This window comes from Saimiri boliviensis, chromosome 17 (genome assembly GCF_048565385.1).
Source record: "Saimiri boliviensis isolate mSaiBol1 chromosome 17, mSaiBol1.pri, whole genome shotgun sequence".
NCBI lineage: Eukaryota > Metazoa > Chordata > Mammalia > Primates > Cebidae > Saimiri > Saimiri boliviensis.
The window spans coordinates 16986417-17007353 of NC_133465.1; the positions used below are offsets into that span (position 1 = coordinate 16986417).

A 20937-nucleotide genomic window follows, 5' to 3' on the forward strand; every position below is an offset into this window, starting at 1 on the left:
TGCCTAGGCTCCTGAGGAGTTGGGACTACAGACCCGTGTGTATCACACCCAACCTTTTTTTTTTTTTGAGATGGAGTCTTGCTGTCTCCCAGGCTGGAGTGCTGTGGCATGATCTCAGCTCACTGCAACCTCCGTCTCCCAGGTTGAAGATTCTTCTGCCTCAACCTCCCAAGTAGCTGGAATTATAGGTGCATGCCACCATGCCTGGCTAATTTTTTGTATTTTAGTAGAGACAGGGTTTCACCGTGTTAGCCAAGATGGTCTTCATCTCCTGACCTCCTGATCTGCTGGCCTCAGCCTCCCAAAGTGCTGGGATTACAGGCATGAGCCACCTTGCCCAGCCCACACCCAACTATATTTCACTTTTTTGCAGAGACAGGGTCTCCCTATGTTGTCCAGGCTGGTCTCGAACTCCTTACCTCAGTCTCCCAAAATGTTAGGATTACAGGTGTGAGCCATTGTAGGCTGTCACAAAAAGCTTAAAAATTAAAATGTAAATGTATTTTTTAATTGTAGTTAAAAAAAACAAACATAAAATTTCCCACCTTAACAATTTTTACACACAAAATTCAATAATGGTAAGTATTACTTAACTTACTTACAATGGAGTTATGTCCCAAAAAACTCATACTCATCCTAAGTTGAAAATATCCTAAGATGGAAACACACTTAACACACGTAACCTACTGAACACCATCCCGGCCTACCTTAAGTGTGCTCAGAACACTTAACATTCATCTACAGTTGGGAAAATCACCTAACACAAAGCCTATTTTAAAAAGTGTTAAATATCTTATGTAATTAATACCGTAGTGGAAGTAAAAAAAATAGGGCCAGGTGTGGTGGCTCACAGCTGCAATATTAGCACTTTGGGAGGCCAGGTGGGCGGATCACCTGAGGTTAGGAGTTTAAGACCAGTCTGGCCAACATGGCAAAACCCTGTGTCTGCTAAAAGTACAAAAATTAGCCGGGTGTGGTGGTGACTGCCTGTAATGCCAACAACTCAGGAGGCTCAGGAGGGAGAATTGCTTGAACCCAGCAGGTAGAGGTTGCAGTGAGCCAAGATTGTGTCACTGCACTCCAGCTTGGGCAACAGAGTGAGACTGTCTCAAAAAAAAAAAAAAAAAAAGTAAATAAATGAAAGTAAAAAGAAGAATGGTTGTACGTTTTCTATTGAATGTATATTGCTTTTGAACCACTAAAAAACTGAAAAAAAAAATCATACACATAAGTATCATAAATTGGGGATCATCTATATATGCAGATTGTTTTACAACAGATCTCCAGCACTTTTTCATTCTGAAACTCTAGCCAGGTGCGGTGGCTCATGCCTGTAATCCCAGCACTTTGGGAGGCAGAGGCAGACAGATCACCTGAGGTCAGGAGTTCGAGACCAGCCTGACCAACATGGAGATACCCTGTCTCTATTAAAAACACAAAAATTAGCCATGCGTGGTGGTACACACCTGTAATCCTAGCTACAGAGGAGGCTGAGGCAGGAGAATCACTTGAACCCGGGAGGTAGAGGTTGCAGTAAGCCGAGATCGCCTATGCTGGGGGCAATCTCAGCTCATTGCAGCCTCCACCTCCTGGGTTCAAGTGATTCTCTTGTCTCAGCCTCCCAAGCAGCTGAGACTACAGGTGCATGCCACAATGCCTGGCTAATTTTTTATATTTTTAGTAGAGATGGGGCTTCACCATGTTAGGTCTTGAACTCCTGAGCTAAGACAATATGCACACCTCGGCCTCCCAAAGTGCTAGGAATTCAGGCATGCGCCACCATGCCTGGCCCTAATGTGATATTTCAATATATGTATACACTGTGAGACGATCAAATCAAGCTAATTGACATATCCATCATGTCATATGATTTTTTTTCTGAGATGGAGTCTCCCTCTGTTGCCCAGGCTGGAGTGAAGTGGTGCAATCTTGGCTCACGCAATCTCCACCTCTTGAGTTTAAGCAATCTTCCCATCTCAGCCTCCCAAGTAGCTGGCATTACAGGTGTGCACCACGATGCCCAGTTAATTTTTGTATTTTTAGTGGAGACGGTGTTTCACTATGTTGACCAGACCTGTCTCAAGCTCCTGGTCTCAAGTGGTCTGCCCACTCGGCCTCCCAAAGTGCTGGGATTACAGGCTTAAGCCACTGTGCCTGGCCCTCATATATGTATTTTTATATATGAGAACATTTAAAAATCTGTTCTCAGAAAATTTCAAGTATATTATATAGTCACCATGATGTACACAATAGATCTCCAGGACTTGCTCATCTTGTCTAACTGAAACTTTGTACCCTCTGACCCACATCTCCCAATTCCCTGCCAGCGACTCCTGCCCCAGTACCTGGTAACCACCATTCTACTCTCTGCTTCTGAGTTCAACTTTTAAAATTCCACATAAGCGAGATCACGCACCATTTGTCTTTTCGTGTCTGGCTTATTTCACTTAGCACAATGTCCTCCAGGTTCATCTATGTTGTCACAAAATGACAAATTTTCCTTCTTTTTGAAGGCTGAATAGTATTCCATTGTACATATATGCCCCATGTTTACTTTACCCATTTATCCATCTGTGGACACTTAGTTTGATTCCATATCTTGGCTACTGTGAATAAGGCTGCATTGAACACAGGAATGCAGGTATCTCTTTGAAATACTGGCTTCGTTTCCTTTGGATATATACCCAGAAGTGGGATTGCAGGATGATATGGCAATTCAATTAATTTTCTGAGGAACTTCCATACTGTTTCTCATAATGGCTGTACTAATTAATTTACATTCCCACCAATGGTGTACAAGAGTTCCCTTTTCTCTACATCATCACCAACACAAGTGTGATGTGATATCTCATTGTGCTTTTAATTTGCATTTCCCTGATGACTACTGATGTTGAGCATTATCCATATGTCTATGAATGCCTTCTGAGAAAGGTCTATGCAGATCCTTTGCCCATTTTATAAGCCAGTTATTTGATTTCTTGCTATAGTTTTTTTTGTTTGGTTTTTGTTTTTCTGAGATGGAGTCTTGCTCTGTCGCCCAGGCTCAAGTGCAGTAGTGCGATCTCAGCTCACTGCAGCCTCTGCCTCCCAGGTTCAAGTAATTCTCCTGCCTCAGCCTCCCGAATAGCTGGGATTATGGGCACCTGCCACCACCCCCAGCTAATTTTTGTATTTTCAGTAGAGATGGGGTTTCACCATGTTGGCCAGTCTGGTCTTGAACTCCTGACTTCAGGTGATCCACCTGCCTCAGCCTCCCAGAGTGCTGGGATTACAGACGTGAGCTACTGCATCTGGCCATCTTGCTATAGTTTCTTGAGTTCCCTATATATTTTGGATATTAACCCTGTATCAGATGTATGATTTACAAATATTTTCTTCCTATTCTGTAGGTTATCTCTTCACTCTGGAGTTTCCTCTGCTATGAAGAAGGTTTTTAGTTTGATGTAATCCCACTTGTCTATTTTTACTTTTGGAGTCAACTTCTCAGAATTTCCTGCATTTTTTTTTAATACTGGCCATCCTAACAGAGAGGTGATATCACATTTTGATGTGCATTTCTCTATTGATTAGAGATGTTGAGCTTTTTTTTTTTTTTTTTTTTTTTGAGACAGAGTCTTGCTCTGTCGCCCAGGCTGGAGTGCAATGGTGCGATCTCAACTCACTGTGGCCTCCACCTCCTGAGTTCGAGAGATTCTCTTGCCTCAGCCTCCTGAGTAGCTGGGACTACAAGCATGCCCCCATGCCTGGCTAATTTTTGTATTTTTAGTAGAGACGAGATTTCTCCGTGTTGGCCAAAGTGCTAGGATTTGGGAGCCATTTTTTTTTTTTTTTTTTTTTTTTGAGACGGAGTTTCGCTCTTGTTACCCAGGCTGGAGTGCAATGGCGCGATCTCGGCTCACCGCAACCTCCGTCTCCTGGGTTCAAGCAATTCTCCTGCCTCAGCCTCCTGAGTTGCTGGGATTACAGGCACGCGCCACCATGCCCAGCTAATTTTTTGTATTTTTAGTAGAGACGGGGTTTCACCATGTTGACCGGGATGGTCTCGATCTCTTGACCTTGTGATCCACCCGCCTCGGCCTCCCAAAGTGCTGGGATTACAGGCGTGAGCCACCGCGCCCGGCCTGGGAGCCATTTTTAAATGTGCTAGGATTTGGCCAAAGTGCTCCCAAGTGCTAGGATTATAGGCATGAGCCACTGCACCTAGCCAAGCGGTTTTCATATGCTGATTAGCAGAAGTTATTATTTAATGGGTACAGTTTCATTTCTGCAAGATAAAAAAGTTCTGGAGATGGGTGGTGGTGATGGTTACACAAGAATGTGAATACACACGACGTCACTGAGCTATACACTTCAAAATAGTTAAAATGGGCTGGGCAGAGTGGTTCATGTCTGTAATACCAGCACTTTGGGGACCAAAGGTGGGAAGATCACTCGAACCCAACAGTTCCAGGCTGTGGTGAGCTATGACTGTCCTACTGCACTCTAGCTTGGGCAACAGAGCAAGACCCAGTCTCAAGAAAAAAAAGGTTGAGCCGGGCACGGTGGCTCAAGCCTGTAATCCCAACACTTTGGGAGGCCGAGGCGGGTGGATCACGAGGTCGAGAGATTGAGACCATCCTGGTCAACATGGTGAAACCCCATCTCTACTAAAAAATACAAAATTAGCTGGGCATGGTGGCGCATGCCTGTAATCCCAGCTACTCAGGAGGTTGAGGCAAGAGAATTGCATGAACCTAGGAGGCGGAGGTTGCGGTGAGCCGAGATCGCGCCATTGCACTCCAGCCTGGGCAACAAGAGTGAAACTCCATCTCAAAAAAAAAAAAAAAAAGAGTAGAAAACATCACCCCTTGCCCAATACATTGCTGTGAGAATCCAATGAAATGTTAGTTGTGAAAAAACCTGGTGTGAGCTGGGTACAGTGGCTCACAGCTCTAATCCCAGTACTCTAGGAGGCTGAGGCGGGTGGATCGATTGAGCTCAGGAGTTGGAGATAAGCCTGGGCAAAATGGTGAAATTACGTTTCTACAAAAAATTGGCTGAGTGTGGTGGTGTATGCCTATAGTCCCAGCTACTCAGGAGGCTGAGGTGGGAGGATGGCTTGAGTCCAGTAGGCCAAGGCTGCAGTGAACCTTGATCACACCACTGCACTTCAGCCTAGGCAGAAGACAGACCATGTCTCAAAACAAACAAACAACAAAAAAAGAAAGAAATAAAACACCTGATGTTAACAAAATACCTTAGCCTGGATTTGAAAGAAGAAAAAGAAAAAAAAAAGAAAAAGAGAGAATGAAAGAAAGAAAACACCTGGTGAATTCTTCAAGGCACAATGCAAAAGTTATTCACAGTAGGAGAACGACAATGCCTTCGACTGATTCCGTCTCCTATACAGAGCTTCAGGGGCATCTCAGGACAGAATGGCAATTCATTCTCCAAGGGTGACCTTTCTGTTTCCTTTGGGACAAAAATGCACAAATTTGCAAACACCATGTCTAATTCTGTAATTTATTTTATTTGCCTGAAGATGACTGTAAAAAACAAAAATGAATATAACACTGTAATTTTGAAGGTGAAAGAAACTGAAAGCCAGTGCATGTGTAAATCCAACATTTATAATGCAGAAACAGCTTCCAGTATTCCAGATTCAGCCTCCACCCTCCACACTATTTCTAATACAGACTGGATGACTCACATGACAACAGCCATCTTCTACAACATCCCTCGGATGACACTGACCTTTTCTAGACAGAGGCCACACGCCCTCCAGTGGCTCAGTCCTCCTTACAAACTGGCCTATTAGTCTAGAAAGCCCTCAAAGGACTGTGAAATGTGCCCCTGGGTACACTTGCACTGAGCTCTTCAGTGTTACCACATGCCGGGAATAAAACAGTTATGTCAGAGAGCAGGCGTGGAACAGAAATCCCACAGTTGGGAAAGTAGCTGTTGTCTGAAATTTCCAAATTGTTTAGATCCTAGGTGGATTCAGTACTCCCTATCGCTGTGTCAGAATCATGCCTCTGAAAAGATTCACATACCTCTGGCCCGGGTACCCCTCAGAGTATTTGTTATTTAAGCAAGAGCCTAGGGCTTCCAAAACTGCTCGGCTGGCAAAATTCTCTGAGGCAATCAGCTCCAATCCAACCCTCTGCCGGTTACTCTCCTTCTTAATGATGTTGTAAACCTTATGAGAAGAAAACATATGCTTGGTATTTGGAAATTTTAGTTAAAAATTTTGCTCTGATCCAAATTACAACCTCCTAAATGGAAAAGACACGCTTTCACATTAATACTGTACCCTCAGAAGCTGACCGTGACACAAATAACCACATTGAGGACTCTCATAACAATTAGGGAATAGAACGAATCCTCCTCAAAGGTTTTAGTATCTGGGAAATCACTAAACAATGAATGAAGAAAAACAAAATAATTTAAGAGAAAACTGTGTTTCAGTCTCCCACCTAAGTTTTAACACCACAGTCTTGTTATTTTTAACCCTACATTTCACCAAGTTTCTCCCTCCCTAAACCTTATTCCTCGTTCCTCTTCCTTAAAAGATGCTTCAGGCCAGGTGTGGTGGCTCACACCTGTAATCCCAGCACTTCAGGAGACTAAGGCAGGTTAATTGCCTGAGCCCAGGAGTTCAAGACCAGCCTGGGCAACATGGTGAAACCCCATCTCCACTAAAGCCACAAAAAATTAGCCAGGTGTGGTGGCATGCGCTTGTAGTCCCAGCAACTCAGGAGGCCGAGGTGGAAGGATCACTTGAGCCCAGGGGATGGAGGCAACAGTGAGCTGAGGCAAGATCACGCCACTGCACTCCAGCCTGAGGGACAGTGTGCGATCCTGTCTCAAAAAAAAGAAAAGAAAAGATGTTTCAGCAAATTCACGGAGACAGAAAGCAGATAAGTGGTTGACCAGGGTTGGGGAGCTTGGGGTGACTGCTAATGGGTTCAAGGTTTCTTTTTGGGGAGGATAAAAATGTTTCAAAATGTACTATGAATATTCTAAAACCCACTAAATTGTATGATAAATGAATGTTATCTCAATGAAGCTTTTATAAAAACAAATAGGGGCCGGGCACGGTGGCTCAAGCCTGTAATCCCAGCACTTTAGGAGGCCGAGGCGGGTGGATCACGAGGTCGAGAGATCGAGACCATCCTGGTCAACCTGGTGAAACCCCGTCTCTACTAAAAATAGAAAAAATTAGCTGGGCATGGTGGCACGTGCCTGTAATCCCAGCTACTCAGGAGGCTGAGGCAGGAGAATTGCCTGAACCCAGGAGGCGGAGGTTGCAGTGAGCCGAGATCGCGCCATTGCACTCCAGCCTGGGTAACAAGAGCGAAACTCCGTCTCAAAAAAAAAAAACAACAACAACAAATAGGACAGGCACAGTAGCTCAAGCCTGTAATCCTAGCACTTTGGGAGGCTGAGGCAGGCAGATCACCAGAGGTCAGGGGTTCAAGACCAGCCTGGCAAACATGGTGAAACCCTGTCTCTAATAAAAATACAAAAATTAGCTGGGCGTGATGGCATGCACCTGTAATCCCAGCTACTCAGGAGGCTTAGGCAGGAGAGTCTCTTGAACCCTGGAGGTGGAGGTTGCAGTGAGCTGAGATCACACCACTGCACTCCAGCCTGGGCGACAGAGCGAGACTCTACCTCAAAAAGAAAAAAATAAATAAATGAATAAATAAAATTAAAATTAAAAACAAATAAGGCTGGGTGTGGTAGCTCACGCCTGTAATCCCAGCATTTTGGGAGGCTGAGGCGGGTATATCACCTGAGGTCAGGAGTTCGAGACCAGCCTGGCCAACATGGCCAAACCCCATCTCTACTAAAAGTACAAAAATTAGCCAGACATGGTGGTGGGTGCCTGTAATCCCAGCTACTCGGAAGGCTGAAGCTGGAGAATACCTTGAACCCGGGAGGCGGAGGCTGCAGTCAGCCAAGATCACGCCATTGCACCACAGCCTGGGCAATAAGAGTGACACTCTGTCTCAAGAAAAAAACAAAAAACAAATAAAGGTGGTTCCAGATGTCTAGACGGATCTATATTCCCTGTGAACTGTAAGGAAAGGGTCAACTGTATGTGATCTCTCTTCTTCTCTTTCCTCCAGAGCACCCCGCACAGCGCTCCACACTTGGTAGAAGCCCAGCAATCTTTAAATTTACCCTCAAAGAATTTGTAGCCATTTTGTCTGCCACCACCTCTAAATCCAGCAGGATGATACTCATTCCAAAGCTGTCCCTGTTTAACTTGTAATTAGAAATAGAGATTTAAATGAAGGCCTCCAACATAAAAACATCTGTAAAGACCCCACAAATCTCACCTCAACATCACTGTCTTTGAGGGGTTGCGCCAGCATCTTGTCATGTGAGGACCACAGGTCAGCATCCTTGTGGGCCCCATTGACTGGCATTGCCATTGCACTGGTTTGAAGCTGCCTAAAAAATGGGAAAAACATTGGTAGCTTCCAGCATTAAATTTATTTATTTATTTATTTTTATTTTTTCGAGACAGAGTCGCACTCTGTCATCCGGATTGGAGTGCAATGGCGTGATCTTGGCTCACTGCAACCTCTGCCTCCTGAGTTCAAGCAATTCTCCTGCCTCACTCAGCCTCTGAGTAGCTGGGTGTACAGAGGTGCACGCCACTACACCCAGCTAATTTTTGTATTTTTCATAAAGACAGAGACGGAGTTTCACCATGTTGGTCAGGCTGGCCTCAAACTTCTGATCTGCCTGCCTCAGGCTCCCAAAATGCTGGGATTACAGGTGTGAGCCACCACGCCCAGCCACCATTAAATTTACTCAAAGTAGGCCGGGCGCGGTGGCTCATGCCTATAATCCCAGCACTGTGGGAGGCCGAGGCGGGTGTATCATGAGGTCACGAGATCGAGACCATCCTGGCCAACAAGGTGAAACCCCATCTCTACTAAAAATACAAAAATTAGCTGGGCATGGTGGCGCGCGCCTGTAGTCCTAGCTACTCGGGAGGCTGAGGTAGGAGAATTGCTTGAACTCAGGAGGCGGAGGTTGTGGTGAGCTGAAATCGTGCCATTGCACTCCAGCCTGGGTAACAAGAGCAAAACTCCATCTCAAAAAAAATAAAAATAAATAAAAAATAAATTTACTCAAAGCTCAACGCAACCTGTTAGTTCCATGGAGTTGCTAAACTAACATTTTTTTTTACCTTTCCCTCAAAATTGCTTGGTAAACACAAGCACACTCTATTGCAAAACCACTGGGTGGAACTTCTGGTTCCTTTCAGAACTGGTAACATCAGCTCCTCTCCCTCAGAAATGAGAACTGACTCTCCCCGCACCTGCAGGGAGCCCAACTCCCTCTCCTCTTAGCCATTCTCATGGGTACAGCTTATTTCCCACAACTAAACTAAATTCCTTGAAGGTAAGGACTGAGTGGTACTTTTTAAAAAATCTCCTGCAGTACCCAACACTGCTATACATAAAGAATATTTTCCAAATGACTGAACAGATGAATCCTTGACGTGGAACAATTCCACTGGCAGGCTCTCATAAAATAGTAAATATTCACTATTTAGCAACTTTTCAAAAGATTATTTGGGACACACAAGTTAATGATGAACAGGATACCCGCAGTTGGGATCATCTTTCCAGAATGACCAGCAGTAGTATTTTATAAATGATAATGTAAGTACAGCAAACAGCACCTATTCATTCTGTCTGGACCCATTTCTCCAGACTCCTGCAAAATGTAAATGGAAGTTTTGCTATAAGAAGGGCCTCTACTAGGCACGGAATATAGAAGCGACCTCATTTTAATCCTAGCAACACTTTAATGTGTTAATTTCTTTCATATTTCAAGTAATGAAAATGAGGCTCAGGGCCAAGCGTGCAACTCACACCTGTAGTCCCAGCACTTTGGGAGGCAATGTGGGAGGATGGCCAGAGGCCAAGATCAGCCTGGGCATTAAAGCAAGACCACATCAGCCGGGCGCGGGTGCTCACACGCCTGTAATCCCAGCACTTTGGGAGGCCGAGGTGGGTGGATCACGAGGTCAAGAGATCGAGACCATCCTGGTCAACATGGTGAAACCCCGTCTCTACTAAAAATACAAAAAATTAGCTGGGCATGGTGGCACGTGCCTGTAATCCCAGCTACTCAGGTGGCTGAGGTAGGAGAATTGCCTGAACCCAGGAGGCAGAGGTTGTGGTGAGCCAAGATCGCGCCATTGCAGTCCAGCCTGGGTAACAAGAGTGAAACTCTGTCTCCAGAAAAAAAAAAAAGCAAGACCACATCACTACAGAAAAAAAAAAAAAAAAAGCTGGGCATGGTGGGATGGGCCTATAGTTCTAGCTACTGAGGCTAGGATTCTTAAAAACAAAACAAGGCCGGGCACGCTGGCTCAAGCCTGTAATCCCAGCACTTTGGGAGGCCGAGGCGGGTGGATCACGAGGTCAAGAGATCGAGACCATCCTGGTCAACATGGTGAAACCCCATCTCTACTAAAAATACAAAAAAATTAGCTGGGCATGGTGGCCCGTGCCTGTAATCCTAGCTACTCAGGAGGCTGAGGCAGGAGAATTGCCTGAACCTAGAAGGCAGAGGTTGCGATGAGCTGAGAGCGCGCCATTGCACTCTAGCCTGGGTAGTAAGAGTGAAACTCCGTCTCAAAAAAAAAAAAAAAAAAAAAAAAGCAAGAAAACAGAAGAACAAAAGAAAAATAAACAAAATTAGAAAAGTAAAATATCTTAGCTCAGGGCTGCACAGCAAGTTAGCCACAGGTGTAGGACTCCGAACTCCAAAGCACATGCTCTAAGTACTTCACAGAGTTCCTGTGAAACTGCTAGTTAAAATAGCATTCGGAAGGCTGGGCACGGTGGCTCACGCCTGTAATCCCAGCACTTTGGGAGGCCAAGATAGGCAGGCCACCTGTGGTTGGGAATTCAAGACCAGACTGACCAATATAGGGAAACCCTATCTTTACTAAAAATACACAATTAGCCAGGCATGGTGGTGCATGCCTGTAATCCCGCTACTTGGGACACTGAGGCAGGAGAATCGCTTGAACCTGGGAGGTAGAGGTTACAGTGAGCCAGGATTGTGCTGTTACACTCCAGCCTGGGCAACAAGAGCAAAACTCCATCTAAAAAAAAAAGAAACACATGGGCCCTATGTGGTGGCTCATGCCTGTAATTCCAGCACTTTGAGAGGGTGAGGCGGGAGGATCACTTGAGCACAGGAGTGCAAGATCAGCCTGGGCAACATGGTGAAGCTCCATCTCTACAAAAAATACAAATTGGTGCCGGGCGCGGTGGCTCAAGCCTGTAATCCCAGCACTTTGGGAGGCCGAGGCGGGTGGATCACGACGTCGAGAGATCGAGACCATCCTGGTCAACATGGTGAAACCCCGTCTCTACTAAAAGTGCAAAAAATTAGCTGGGCATGGTGGCACGTGCCTGTAATCCCAGCTACTCAGGAGGCTGAGGCAGGAGAATTGCCTGAGCCCAGGAGGCGGAGGTTGCGGTGAGCCGAGATCGTGCCATTGCACTCCAGCCTGGGTAACAAGGGCGAAACTCTGTCTCAAAAAAAAAAAAAAAAAAAAAAAAACAAATTGGGGCTGGGCGCTGTGGCTCACTCCTGTTTTCCCAGCACTTTGGGAGGCTGAGGCCAGTGGATCATCTGAGGTCAGGAGTTCGAGACTACCCAGACCAACAAGGTGAAACTCTGTCTCTACTAAAAATACAAAAATTAGCCAGGCGTGGTGGCAGGCACCTGTAGTCCCAGCTATTCGGGAGGCTGACACATGAGAATTACTTGAACCGGGCAGGTGGAAGCTGCAGTGAGCTGAGATCGAGCTGTTAAACTCCAGCCTGGACGACAGAATGAGACTCCATCTCAAAAACAAACAAACAAACACAAACCAAATTATTAGCTGGGCTTGGTGGCATGCATCTGTAGTCCCAGCTATTCAGGAGGCTGAGGTGGGAGGATTACCTAAGCCTGAAAGCTAGGGATTGCAATGAGCCATAATTGTGGCACTGCACTCCAGCCTGGGTGACAGAGTAAGATCCTGTGTTGGGTTTTTTTTTTTTGTTTTTTTAAAAAGGCACTTGCTTGAATATACATCTTCCTAAAGAATTATAGGTTGGGCTGGGTGCAACTCACACCTGTAATCCCAGCACTTTGGGAGACCAAGGCAGGCGGGCAGATGACAAGATCAGGAGACCCCTGGCCAACATGGTGAAACCCTGTCTCTACTGAAAATACAAAAATTAGCTGGGCATGGTGGCACACGCCTGCAATCCCAACTACTGGGGAGGCTGAGGGAAGACAATCGCAGTAAGCCAAGATCGTGCCACTATACTCCAGCCTGGGTGACACAGCAAGGTTCCTTCTCAAAAAAAAAAAAAAAAAAAAAATTGCAGGTCATATTTGCCTGAGTATTTTTATGGAGTCATGCTCTGCAGCACAGGATAAAGCACAATGGTGCAATCCTGGCTCACTAGGGCCTCAGCTTCCTGGGTTCAAGTGACCTCTCACCTCAGCTCACAAGCAGTCTTGCTCTGTTGCCCAGGCTAGAGTGTAATGGCGAAATCTTGGCTCACTGCAGGAGGCTGAGGCAGGAGAATCACCTCCCAGGTTCAAGCAATTCTCCTGCCTCAGCCTCCTGAATAGCTGGGATAACAGGCACACACCATCAGGCCCAGCTAATTTTTTTTGTATTTTTAGTAGCGATGGGGTTTCACCATGTGGGCCAGGTTGGTCTTAAACTCCTGACCTCAGGTGATCCACTCGCCTTGGCCTCCCAAACAGTTGGGATTATAGGCAGAAGCCACCACGGCCCATCAATTTTTTTGTTTTTTGTAGAGATACGGTCTCATTATGTTATCCAGGCTGATCTCTAAACTCCTGGGCTCAAGCAATCCTCCTGCCTCAGCCTCCCAAAACGCTGGGATTACACACAGGAGCCACTGCACCCAGCTCATGGTTTTATTTCTATCACAAAACTACATCCCATCGCCGGGCGCAGTGGCTCAAGCCTGTAATCCCAGCACTTTGGGAGGCCGAGGCGGGTGGATCACAAGGTCAAGAGATCGAGACCATCCTGGTCAACATGGTGAAACCCCGTCTCTACTAAAAATACAAAAAATTAGCTGGGCATGGTGGCACGTGCCTGTAATCCCAGCTACTCAGGAGGCTGAGGCAGGAGAATTGCCTGAACCCAGGAGGCGGAGGTTGCGGTGAGCCTGAGATGGTGCCATTGCACTCCAGCCTGGGTAACAAGAGTGAAACTCCGTCTCAAAAAAAAAACAAAAAAAACCCTACATCCCATCAAAATACAGCTGACTGGTTGTCAGACATGGTGGCTCATACCGGTAAGCCCAGCACTTTGGGAGGCCAAGACAGGGACACCATCAGGAACCATCAGGCAGTGGTGCCACAAAACACAAGGCAGTGAGGCCTGGGCTACAGGCCCTGGAAGGCATCTACAGCCTTGGCTGGCCCATCTGCTCCTCCTGGGTGATAAAAGCTGCTCCCAGCCAGAGCCCCTGCACCCCAAAACCTCTGTCTCGGCAACAGCCATGCCCTGAGCAGTGGAGAAAGCAAGAAAGAAGCACGATGGCCAAAATAGGCCTGCTGGTCTTAGAACCCCACAGAGAAAAAAAACCTTCCCTAAACATCAGCTACTCAAGGTTAAAAGGACTTGAAGGTGGTCAGCAGTACAGGTGGAAGATTTCTGAACCAAGTAACTCAAGTCCATTTGGAAACCTCCTCTGAGAAGGGTCAGCTCCACAATGGCTCTGTGAAAGGCATTTCATTCAGCTCTCTGGAACAACCAAGTCTCTACCAATTTCACTTCAGCCTAACAACATGTGCTGTCTTGCCTTTACCACAAACCCTTCCTGGTCCTCAACATGAATTCCAAGCCATTACTTTCTAATCCCTGGTGAGAGAGACAGCCCCAGCCCTCAGCCCAGCAGTCCCGTCCCTGAGCTGCTACCCATCCATTTAGGATCAAGGAAGCCCTCAATCTGAGGACATACTTAGCATCTCCTCTCAAGTTTGGAGGTTGGCTGAAAAACATACACAGTACCTTGAATCTCTCACTTTTTTTTGCCTTTATATTGTGAGAAAAATACCTAACATAATATTTAGTTTTAACCATTTTTACATATACAGTGGTATTAAGTATTCACGTTTTACAACAATCATCATTATTTATCTCCAGAACTTTTTCTTTTCTTTTTTTTTTTTTTTTTTTTGAGACAGAGTTTCGCTCTTGTTACCCAGGCTGGAGTGCAATGGCGCGATCTCGGCTCACCGCAACCTCCGCCTCCTGGGTTCAGGCAATTCTCCTGCCTCGGCCTCCTGAGTAGCTGGGATTACAGGCACGCGCCACCATGCCCAGCTAATTTTTTGTATTTTTAGTAGAGACGGGGTTTCACCATGTTGACCAGGATGGTCTCGATCTCTCGACCTTGTGATCCACCCGCCTCGGCCTCCCAAAGTGCTGGGATTACAGGCTTGAGCCACCGCGCCCGGCCTAACTTTTTCAACATTCCAAACTGAAACTCTGTACCCATGAAACAGACGCCCTTTCCTCTCACTGCCCAGATCCCGGTAACTACTACTGTACTCTGTGTCTCTATGAATTTGACTACTCTAGCTACTTCATTTAAGTAGAATCATGCAGTATTTATCCTTTTGTGTCTGGCTTATTTCACTTACCATAGTTTTCAAGATTCATCCATGTTGTAGCATGTATCAGAATTTCTTTCCTTATTCTTCTTCTTTTTTTTTTTTTTTATTGGAGACGGACTCTCACTCTGTCACTCAGACTGGAGTGCAATGGCATGATCTCAACTCACTGCAACCTCCAACTCCCAGGTTCGGGCAATTCTCCTGCCTCAGCCTCTCAAGTAGCTGAGATTACAGGCACACGCCACTGTGCCGTTAATGTTTGTATTTTTAGTAGAGATGGGGTTTCACCATGTTGGCCAGGCTGGTCTTGAACTCCTGACCTCGTGATCCACCTGCCTCAGCCTCTCACAGCGCTGAGATTACAGGTGTGAGCAACTGTGCCAGGACTTTTTTTTTTTTTTTTTTTGGAAATGAAATCTCACTCTGTTGCCCAGGCTGGAGTGCAGTGGCGTGGTTTTGGCTCACTGCCACCTCTACCTCCCGGGTTGAAGCAATTCTCCTCCCTCAGCCTCCTGACTAGCTGGGATTACAGGTGACTACCACCATGCCTGGCTAATTTTTTGTGTTTTTAGTAGAGATGGGGTTTCACCATGTTGGCCAAGTTGGTCTCAAATTCCTGACCTCAAGTGATCCTCCCAACTCAACCTCCTACAGTTCTGGGATTACAGGATGAGACACTGAGCCTGGCCTCCTTTTCAGGGGTGAATAATATTTCATTGTATGTGTATGCCATATTTTATTTCTCCCTTCATTTGCTGATAGACATTTGGGTTGTTTCCACCTTGTGGTCATTGTGAATCATGCTGCTATGAATACAGGTATACAAATTTCTGTTCAAGTACTCCATGCTTTCCATTCTTCTGGGTATATATTCAGAAGTGGAATTACTGGGTCATAGCGTAATTCCATGTTTAATTCAAAATAAGGCCTGGGCTGGGCATGGTGGCTCACACCTGTAATCCTAGCACTTGGGAGGCCAAGGCAGGCAGATCACAGGGTCAGGAGTTCAAGACCAGCCTGGCCAACATAGTGAAACCCCATCTCTACTTAAAATACAAAAATTGGCTGGGCGCGGTGGCTCAAGCCTGTAATCCCAGCACTTTGGGAGGCCGAGGTGGGTGGATCACGAGGGCGAGAGATCGAGACCATCCTGGTCAACATGGTGAAACCCCGTCTCTACTAAAAATACAAAAAAAAACTAACTGGGCATGGTGGTGCGTGCCTGTAATCCCAGCTACTTAGGAGGCTGAGGCAGGAGAATTGCCTGAGCCCAGGAGGCGGAGGTTGCAGTGAGCCGAGATCGTGCCATTGCACTCCAGCCTGGGTAACAAGAGCGAAACTCCGTCTCAAAAAAAAAAAAAAAAAAAAAGAAAAAATTAGCCAGGTGTGGTGGCAGGTGCCTATAATTCCAGCTACTCAGGAGGCTGAGGCAGGAGAATTAGTTGAACCCAGGAGGTGGAGGTTGCAGTGAGCCAAGATCGAACCACTGCACTCCAGCCTGGGTGACAGAGCAAGACTCCATCTCAGGGCCTGGTGAGGTGGCTCACGCCTGTAATCCCAGCACTTTGGGAGGCCAAGGAGGGTGAATAACCTGAGGTCAGGAGTTCAGGAGTTCAAGACCAGCCTGGCCAACATGTCAAAACTCTGTCTCTACTAAAAAGACAAAAATTGGCTAGGTGCAGTGGCATGTGCCTGTAGTCTCAGCTACTCAGGAGGCTGAGGCAGAAGAATCACTTGAACCCAAGAGGAAGAGGTTGCAGTGAGCCAAGACTGAGCCACTGTACTCCAGCCTGGGTGACAGAGCAAGACTCCATCTTATAAAAAAATAAAATAAAAATTAGCTGGATGATATGGTGATGTATGCCTGTAGTCTCAGCTATTTAGGAGGCTGAGGTGAGAGGATTACTTGGGCCTGGGAGGTCAAGGCTGCCATAAACTATGATTTTGCCACTGCTCTCCAGCCTGGATGACAGAGTGAGACCGTGTCTCTCAAAAAGAAAAAAAACTCCAAAATAAATGTTTGGTATCTAAGAACCTCTACAATGAATTCATTCAATCAGCATTTATTGAACAATTCTTACATCCCAGGCACAGAGCTAGGCACTATGAATACAGAAGTTACTAAGATAGAGGTCCTGCTCTTATGAGAAACAAATTATAAACAATTAAAAAATACAGCTGGGCCTGGTGGCTCATGTCTGTAATCCCAGCGTTTTGGGAGGCTGAGGCAGGCAGATAATAAGGTCAGGAGTTCAAGACCAACCTGGCCAATATGGTGAAACCCTGACTATACTAAAAATACAAAAATTAGCCAGGCATGGTGGCGGGCACCTATAGTCCCAGCTACTTGGGAGGCTGAGGCAGGAGAATCTATTGAACCTGGGAGGCAGAGGTTGCAGTGAGCTGAGATCATGCCATTGCACTCCAGCCTGGGTGACAGCAGAGCAAGACTCTGTCTCAAAAAAAAAAAAAAAAAAGTGGATCACAACTTCAATCTCAGTACTGTGGGAGGCCATGTCGGGTGGATTACTTGAGGTCAGTAGTTTGAGACCAGCCTGGCCAACATGGTAAAACCCCATCTCTACTAAAAATGCAAAAATTACCCAGTTGTGGTGGTGGGTGCCTGTAATCCCAGCTACTTGGGAGGCTGAGGCAGGAGAATTGCTTGAACTGGCGAAGCAGAGGTTAGAGTGAGCAGGGAGATCATGCCATTGCACTCCAGCCTGGATGGACAGAGCAGTGTGCATCTCAAAAAAAAGGAAAAGAAATACACAAGCTCAGGCATGATGGCTCATGCCTGTAATCCCCAACTATGAAAGGCTGAGGCGAGAAGATCACTTGAACCCAGGAGTTCAAGACCAGACTAGGCAACATGGCAAAACCCTGTCTCTACCAAAAAAATATAAAAAATTTTTTTAAAAAATTACCTGAGCCTGGTGGCATGCACCTATATTCTCAGCTACTCTGGGTGGTTGAAGCAGGAGGATCGCTTGAGTCCCAGAGACTGAGGCTGCAGTAAGCCTAGATGATACCACTGTACTACAGCCTGGGCAACAGAGCAAGATCCTGTCTCAAAAGAGAAAGAAAGAAAGGAAAGAAAGGAAGAGCTACTTCAGACTGTGCCAGGGAACATCCCCGAGCTGAAATCTGAGCTGTGGAAAGGAGCCAAGCCTAAGATCTGGGATGAGAGCAATCTACGCAGAGTAAGCAAGCACAGAGCACCCCAAGTTCAAAGCTCAGAGAAAGGAGGAAGTGTGACTCGCTATGAGTCAGAAATCAGACTTACACCGGGTACGGTGGCTCATGCCTGTAATCCTAGCACTTTGGGAGGCTGAGGTGGGTGGATCACCTGAGGTCAGGAGTTCAAGACCAGCCTGGCCATCATGGTGAAACCCCATCTTAAAAAAAAAAAAAAAAAAAAAATCAGACTTACACACCTGAAGTCCTGAAGTCTGGGGAGTCACAGGACCACAGGAGTCAAGACCAGCCTGGGTAACATACTGACACCCCTGTCTCTCTAAAAAGAAAAAAAAAAAGGGCTGGGCACAGTGGCTCACACATGTAATCCCAGCACTTTGGGAGGTCAAGGTGGGCAGATCATTTGAGGTAAGGAGTTTGAGACCAGCCTGGTCAATATGGCAAAAACTCATCTCTACTAAAAATATAAAAATTAGCCAGTCTTGGTGGCATATGCCTGTAATCCCAGCTACTCAGGAAACTGAGGCAGGAGAATAACTTGAACCAGTGAGGTGGAGGTTTCAGTTAGCCGAGATCACGCCACTGCACTCTAGCCTGGACAACAGAGCAAGACTCTGTCCCAAAATAAAGAAAGAAAAGGAAGGCCAGGCGCTGTGGCTCACACCTGTAATCCCAGCACTTTGGGAGGCCGAGGCGGGTGGATCACGAGGTCAAGAGATCGAGACCATCCTGGTCAACATGGTGAAACCCCGTCTCTACTAAGAATACAAAAATTAGCTGGGCATGGTGGCACATGCCTGTAGTCCCAGCTACTAGGGAGGCTGAGGCAGGAGAATTGCCTGAACCCAGGAGGCGGAGGTTGCGGTGAGCCGAGATTGCGCCATTGCACTCCAGCCTGGGTCACAAGAGCGAAACTCCGTCTCAAAAAAAAAAAAAAAAAAAAAAGAAAGAAAGAAAAGGAAACTTAGGAATCTTAGGGACGTCTTCATTAACATTCAGTAACACCCGGTAAGCACCCCAGCTAACACAGAGCTCACTGCAGCATCAGTCATTACAGCATTAGATATTTCTGTAGAGGCACGGTCGCTCAGTGTGGCCAGATCCTCAACACCAGGGAAGGAGACTCAGTAAGTGAGGTCACCGGCAAAGTCACCAGCCTCTCCATGCCTCCAAATCTTACGTGGGCCTCTATCACACAAGTGGATCCAACCAGGGGTCTGCTAAGGGAACTACCTTGTTGAACATCTTCTATCTCACAAACAGATTTTTGTGTTCTCTTGTTTACAGAGGAGGAAATTGAGACCCAGAGAGCTAACTTGTCTAAAGTCATATAATAAAAGCCAGAATCTGAACTCTGGTTTCTCTTCACTTCCAAAGCCTTGTCCCAGGACATTGCAACACTGCACTGAATAAAAACACAATTACCAACCTCCATTCCAAGTTCCCCCAGGTAATAAATTGACGTTATTTCTTTCTTTCTTTTTTTTTTTTTTTGGGAGATGGAGTATACTCACTCTGTCCCTGGGGCTGGAGTGCATAGGCACCACCTCTGCTCACTGCAACCTCCACCTCCTGGGTTCATGCAATTCTCCTGCCTCAGCCTCCCGAATAGCTGGGATTACAGGTGTGTGTCACCATGGCCGGCTAATTTTTTTGTATTTTTAGTACAGGCGGGGTTTCACTGTGTTGGCCAGGCTGGTCTTGAACTCTTGACCTAAAGTAATCTGCACAGCTCCATCTCCCAAATTGCTAGGGATTACAGGCATGAGCCACCGCGCCTAGCCTACAATGTTATTTCTGTAAGAACCTCAACTGGTTTATCCAGTTTATTCCCTGGGATAACTGCCCGAGTTTGAAGGCCTGCATCTGTGCTGACCTCAGCTGGACCAAGGGTCACTTAACTCCCAGAATCTCAAAGCTGAGGCACCGGGCCAAGAACTTTACAGTGCAACATTTGTCTCCTACAACAGTGGGGTGGCAGACTGCCGGCAACAGGAAGAACTCATTCCCCAGAGGGATCTGGTGGGACAGGCCAAAAGTGGAGGGACCCTGCGCGTAGCGGTTAGGGGAGCAGGCTTTGAGACCCGGGGTTCGATTCCGAGCTCTGCCATTTAAGTTGTGTCCTTTCTCCGAGCCCCACCACCTTGCTCACCTGTAAAATGCGGGAAACGGTTAACACTCGACTTGCAGCTTTGTCGTTAAGGAACAAGGCGAGGAGCTGTGTTTAAATCGAAAATGCTCAACGAGAAAAGTGCTACTCATATTCGGGGTAAGCCTTCGCATTCCTGCCAAAGGCCACCGAGGCCACCCCATCGCGCCGAATGTGCCTGGAACCGGGGAGCCGCGGCTGGCGGCCGCCCAATCCCCAGCCCAGGCGCGACCCAAGCGCTCCCCTCCCGTCGTTCCGACTGCAGAGGGTGAGGTAAGGCAGGGGACAGCGAGGACGCCCGAGCACCCCAACCCCGGGATCCAGGACGCCGCGGCCCTCGGACCCGAAGCCGCCCACCTACCGGAACACGGCCACGCGCCAGTGCCTAGCGACGCCTCGGTCCCACGCCGCCGCCGGTGCCACCAGAGTCTCAGACCCGCTGCCCCAACGCCCCGCGCACCGCCGCGTTCCAACCACGTGACCTGCCGCGCCAACCCCAAACGCAACTTGGCGCTGGACAGCTCGCGCTCTGCTAGGTGCACCCCGCGCGCCAGGCTTCGGCCTGGCCCCGCCCCCAGAGACGCCCAATCAGAGCGCGCAGCCAAGCAGGGGCCGCCTCCAAACGCGCCTGCGCTATTGGCTGCGGCGGAGTGGCGGGCAGGGCTGGCTCCTCCAGGGCCGGCCGGGGGTCGCGTGGCGCAGCTGCGCACCTGGGGCAGGAGCCTGTAGGACTGACACGCTTTGGCTGCAAATATGCTGTGTGGACGGGGATTTCCGGGAAGACTGCACAGGGTCTTCCTCACTTAAGCCTGCCGCTTGGGCCGTGGGATTATGAGTGAATTTTGTTCATGGTACTTCTTAGTTAATAGGGTGGTCATTTCAATTAGGACGAATGTGGGACCAAA

At 47.2% G+C, this 20937-nt stretch overlaps 1 protein-coding gene across 1 annotated transcript in view; it reads right to left on the minus strand.

The window, feature by feature from the left end:
- Nucleotides 1–20587, minus strand: part of SHMT1 (serine hydroxymethyltransferase 1) — a 42527-nt gene extending 21940 nt beyond the window's left edge. The window contains exons 1-3 of the mRNA XM_003929276.4: nt 20394–20587; nt 8328–8442; nt 6033–6178 (exon numbers count right to left, since the gene is read on the minus strand). Of these exons, the coding sequence (XP_003929325.1) occupies nt 6033–6178; nt 8328–8423 (242 nt within the window). The 5' untranslated portion in view covers nt 8424–8442; nt 20394–20587. The remainder of the gene's footprint in view (nt 1–6032; nt 6179–8327; nt 8443–20393) is intronic.
- Between the last annotated feature and the right edge of the window lie 350 nt (nt 20588–20937).